This window comes from Sinocyclocheilus anshuiensis, unplaced genomic scaffold (assembly GCF_001515605.1).
Source record: "Sinocyclocheilus anshuiensis isolate Anshui unplaced genomic scaffold, SAMN03320099.WGS_v1.1 scaffold1024, whole genome shotgun sequence".
Lineage (NCBI taxonomy): Eukaryota > Metazoa > Chordata > Actinopteri > Cypriniformes > Cyprinidae > Sinocyclocheilus > Sinocyclocheilus anshuiensis.
In genome coordinates, this window is record NW_015552843.1 from 941,819 (window position 1) to 947,515 (window position 5,697).

The following is a 5,697-nucleotide window of genomic DNA, read 5'->3' on the forward strand; positions in this document are numbered from 1 at the left end:
TGATGACACAGTCATAGAGCGCTTATGTAGATAAATACATGCAGGTGTCAAATACAACATGCTGTGGAGAGGGAATATGAAATTAGGTATGGCACCAGCATCCATAGACTTGCAGTTATAATAACGTCTAATGAACATCTAAACAAAGTCTAGAATCGCAGCAGGCACTAGTTACAGACTCAAGCAACATGTTTTAAAGCACTTCAAATAGCATGACGTGCATGTCTGCGCCCAGAGAGCGTTGTTATATGTAAATGAAGGAAACAAGCTCTCTAATAATAGAATCAGAGTGTGAAGGAAAGCATCTCAGGGGAATACGGAGTGGCGGAAAGTAAACATTTGTTTATTGCATCTTTTATTTAATAATTCATGTCTTAGTCTACGACTTTGGCGGAGGCACCAGGGAGTTCACGTTAGGCAGATCATCTCTTTGATGATATTGTTCAGACACGGTGGGATCTGTAAATTTAATCCTGTCACAACGTGCTGCTGGCTGCTTGTTTCAAGTATTGTTTCAACATTATCTGTCTAATAATATATCTGATTATATATCTGATCATCATATGTGAAGTTTTAAAGCCAAAAGCATTAAACTAACCTCCCTGAGTGTGTAGGAAATTCAAAGCTGACTAAAAGCACACAGACATCAGAGCCTCCATTCATCAGCGATCAGACCTTGACTTTCTCACGGCTGGATGCTGCAGCGTCTCTGATCCCGTTTCCCGGGATGGACCTCAATTAAAACAGCAGCTGGGCCTGAATGAGGGAAGCAGACAAAGAAAAGAACATCAAAGCCCTTTCATGGAGTGCAGAGTCTTAACTTCTGATCTCAGGGAGGGATTACTGTAATTGGACGGCAGGGATAGACACCTACGTCGGAGAATCAGGAAGCGAAGAGCATCGAGGAACGCTCCCCCTCCGGAAACCACGAGCCACGATGGGCTGCAACATGTGTGTGGTGAACAGGCCGGAGGAACAGTACAGGATCATGTTTCAGGTGAGAATACCAACAAGTTCATATTCAATTTTCTCTTCATTTTTTAACTTTGCACTTGCAATCATGTGCTTATTGAGGATAATTCTAAGAGGTAAAAGTTTCACAAAGTTAATCAAATTAATAATGCAACATAAATATGGATATATCACTTATAATGTGACAATTGCAACCATTAAAAAGTTTAGGGTCCATTTTTTATAATTATTTGTATTCAGCAAGGATGCATTAAATTAAACAAAGGTGACAGTAAAGACATTTATAATGTTACATTTCTATTTCAAATAAACTGTTCTTTTGAACCTTCTGTTTATCAAAGAATCTATCACAATTTCTACAAAATAAACAAATAAATAAACAACAACAAAAAAAAACAATACAATACTGACAATAGTAAGAAATGTTTCTTGAGCACCAAATCAGAATATTAGAATGATTTCTGAAGGATCATGTGACACTGAAGACTGGAGTAATTGCTGCTGAAAATTAAGCTTTGCCATCACTAATCAATATTACAGTTTTCACTATATTTTTGACCTAATAAATACAGCCCTGTGAGCATAAGATACCTTTCAAAAACCATTTTGACCCCAACCCCAAACATTTGAACAATAGTGTATTAAATTGTAGCAGTTGTAGCATGTTATACTACATATCAAATGTAAAAGTAGCACTTAAACTACTGAGCATTCATTTTTTAAAACCATGGGCAGTAAATAGGGAGTCAGGAACAATAGTGTATTAAATTGTAGCATGTTATACTACATATCAAATGTAAAAGTAGCACTTAAACTACTGAGCATTCATTTTTTAAAACCATGGGCAGTAAATAGGGAGTCAGTCCTCCCTTTGCTGTAATAGCTTCAACTCTTCTTGAAAAGGTTTCCACGATGCTGAAACATGGATACAGGAATTTCAAATATCAAAAGGAAATTCTTTTGGATGGCTAATTTAAGATTGGGCCCAAATATAGATAATCTTGTGTAAGATGATCATTTCTTGATCCGTAACAGTGAAGTGTTCCTCAAATAACTATACTTAATGTTGGGGTTCAAGGTCCTTTACTCCTGAATGAGGCTCCTTTTCTTTGTGGTTAAAACTGAACAAAAAAGTTCTGCTTTGCACCACTAGTAATAAAAACCCCTCACATTCTGCTGTCTCATTCGCATGCAACCAGGGTTTATGCATGCTAACCTTACGGGGATTGTAGATCTGCCAGCAAACTGGAAACTGTTTATCGTAACAGTAACAGAACAGGTTTAAGATGTGTCAAGGGGCCTTTGAGTTAAGGTGGTGCTTTAGGCAAACAATTTAATGAATTAATCCTGTGTTGAAAACCACAATCCCCTAAACAGCACAAATACTTCCTACTCAGCATCCTTTAATTGACATGGCGGTGAGATTTTCGAATAGGCTGAGAGAGAAAAAGCTTTTTAAACCTCTTCCACTGGTAAGGTGTTAAAGTTTGGTTTCCATTCTGTAATTTTTCCAACCACAGGACAGGTCAGGTGACTATGACTGATAGATAGGGAATATTTATACTGCTGGAAAGTGGAGCAGGATGAGACAAGGGCTGATCTGCTAATAATAAAACCTATCAGGTGTGTAAAATATCTGTGGCTGTGGCACTGAGTGCAGAGATGGGAAAGGAATGCTAAAATCAAGGTTTATTGAATTCAGAAGCATAGTACATGTGTATTAGAGCAAAGCTGATCCTTTGACTAAAGGAAAAGCATGGCACGCCTCTGAACACATGGCTTAAAGCTGACAAATGAAATGTGGCTGCAGTGTAAAGTCACCTTGAATTAAAGTATCTAAGGGTCCAAATCGGTAAGTATCTATGACACCTGTGCAAACAAACTATTACAGCCTTTTGCAAGGTCATGCTCATGAATATGCAAATATAAACTGATTTATATATTTTCTGAAGAGAATGTGAGTCTATGCACAACTCACTGCTATTATGCTTAGGTGTTCTGGGTTGTTGCTATGCGGTTGCTCTTTAGAGTGGTTGTTAGAACATTGCTGTGGTGTTTATAGGTGTTTTTTAGGTGGTTACATAATTTATTTACATGCATGATTATAAAAAACAAAACAAAAACTTGAAAATATGTAGTAAATAACAGCAAAGTGTCTCCTTTTTCATAAAAAAAGAAACTAATAAAAAAAATGAGAAATGTCAAACTATTTAACAAAATAATGCAAAACATGCATGATTTTAAAATTAATAAATAAATAACATGCATATAAACATTTTTCATGTAGCTACTAAACAGTGATATTTTAGTATCACATTTTTTTGTTTTATTTTAGCAATTTTATGTATTTGTCATTTTTATTAGTTTTTAATTTGTCTATGTGCTTTGTATTCTTTTTTTAGTTTTAGTTTCAGGTATTTTCATGTAGCTACTAAACAGTGATATTTTAGTATCACATATTTTTTTGTTTTATTTTAGCAATTTTATGTATTTGTCATTTTTATTAGTTTTTAATTTGTCTATGTGCTTTGTATTCTTTTTTTAGTTTTAGTTTCAGGTATTTTAGTACATCAGGTTAAATGTAAATGAGAAATGATGTCTTGGCAAATAGCAAGTTTTTTTTTAAATATAGTTTATTTCAGTTAAAGTTTACTTTATTTAAAATAATGATTTTTAGTTAACTAAAATAACCCTGCTTCATATGCATACTATGGTACTAAATAACAGTAATGCGTCTCCTATTTTCTTTAAATAAAAAAAATAAATAAAAAAAAAGAATTTAAAACTCTGAAGACTGCCAAACAAAAATGCAACCCATTTCAAATGCATTGCCGCCTCTCAGTTCCTTCACCTGTAACATTTAAACTCCACTTGACTAAAATCCTCTCCACAGCTTGAGTTTGCCACTTTGAGGTTTTGTTCAGAGAGCAATTTGCTTTCTCCGCCAGACTGCAATGTCATGCCAGGATAGGTCGAGCTTTTTCTAATACTGAGAGGATCTCCCACTTGATCTCTTCAATCTCACTTCAATTTCCAGCTCTTCTCTCCGCCGTATCCTCCACTGCCTGAGGCTCTTCACAGAGGGTTTTACTCTAAACTAGTTTCTTATGCAGTGACAGAAAGTTCTCTCTGTGTGAGCCTGTTTTAAATGCTGCACACTTATTAGTGGAGAGAGCTGAAAGACACCATAAACCCCCTGCCAAATCAGCCACACCAACACTGGAAGCCCCCTGGATTTACAGCAAAAGAATCGTGAAGCACATATAATGCGCTTTAGAATGTGATGCAAAATGATATTGGCATGGCAAGCAGTGGGTGACATCACCATGAGGTATTAAACGTCTTTACTTTATCATTCATGGCTTTCAGACTGAAATTGTTCACACGTAAAAGGATATTCACCCAAAAATGAAAATCCTGCCTTCATTTACATGTTTTTTAAAGTCCCTTATGCTCACCAAAGCTGCATTTATTTGATCAAAAATCCAAAATAATATTGTGAAATATTATTACAATTTAAAATAAATTTTTAAGTTTTAATATATTTTAAAATATCTGTGATGCAAAGCTGAATTTTCAGCAGCCATTATTCCAGTCTTCAGTGTCACATGATCATTCAGAAATCATTCTGATATGCTGATTTGATGCTCAAGAAACATTTCTTATTATTATCAGTGTTGAAAAAAGTTGTGCTGCTTAATGTATTCATGAGAACCGTGATACGTTTTTCAGGATTCTTTAAAGAATAGAAATTTCAAAAGCACTTATTTGAAACAGAATTCCTCTGTAACAATGTTTTTACTGTCACTTTTGTCAATTTAATGCATTGATACAATTTTAAAAAGAATTTTGAACAGTAGGTAAGCCATTGGATTTATGATTTTCTGCCTGGCGACAATGAAACTGGTGAAAAATCCCACAGGCTTACACTGAAGGAGGGACCTGAGCCATTTCTAGGGATTGAAATATTATGGAGACTTATTGATGGGCTTTTGTTTAAAGTAACCAACCACCTAGCAGCAACATGCTAAAAAGCACCTTAGCAACAGCATAGCAACACCCTGGCAATCATGGCAGCACATTTTGCACAAGCAAACACCAGTCATTTTCTTCACTCAGTGTCTTTTATTATTGTAATGCTGTCACTATGTTTTATAAAAGCAACAAGCTGCCAAGGGTTAAGTGGTGCTGTAAGATAAAACCCCCAATAAAATACACCTCTTGTTGCCTACTCTAAAGCACTTCTCATAGTGACACTGTTTCGTAGACACACATTCTCACCCAGTCGTTCATCAGTGTCATGCTCTGTGTATCTGAGTAAGTGGCATTTGCTCTTGCTTCTGCTCTGTGGCTGGGCACACGGTAATGAAGAGCAGACACATCCTGACAGGCTTCATTGGACTCAGGACAAGCTGCTGCAGGCATGAATAATACCATTCACACCAGATCACATTAGCTTGCTCTGCTGGAATATCCGAGCGCATGGAATCGCTATCCGTGAATGCCATCGCATTCATTTGCCAGTGCCATCTTCATGCGACGCTCATCCCCGCTAATTGCTTCCAAGCTTTAGTCTTATGATGAGGTTTAAATGAGCTCGGTCTGCAGCAAAAATTCTATGCATGTTGAGTCGTTCCAAAATGAGCCTTTTAGCAGACGCTTTGCCTTTTGTAATCCTGCCTAACCCCCCCCCCCCCCCCCCCCCCCCCCCCCGCCCCCCCCCCC

General features: G+C 36.7%; 1 protein-coding gene across 1 annotated transcript in view; it reads left to right on the forward strand.

The window, feature by feature from the left end:
* The first annotated feature begins 495 nt into the window (after positions 1-495).
* LOC107667990 (PDZ domain-containing protein 4-like) overlaps positions 496-5,697 on the forward strand; it is a 15,565-nt gene continuing 10,363 nt past the window's right edge. The window contains exon 1 of the mRNA XM_016459722.1: positions 496-997. Coding sequence (XP_016315208.1) covers positions 938-997 — 60 coding nt within the window. The 5' untranslated portion in view covers positions 496-937. The remainder of the gene's footprint in view (positions 998-5,697) is intronic.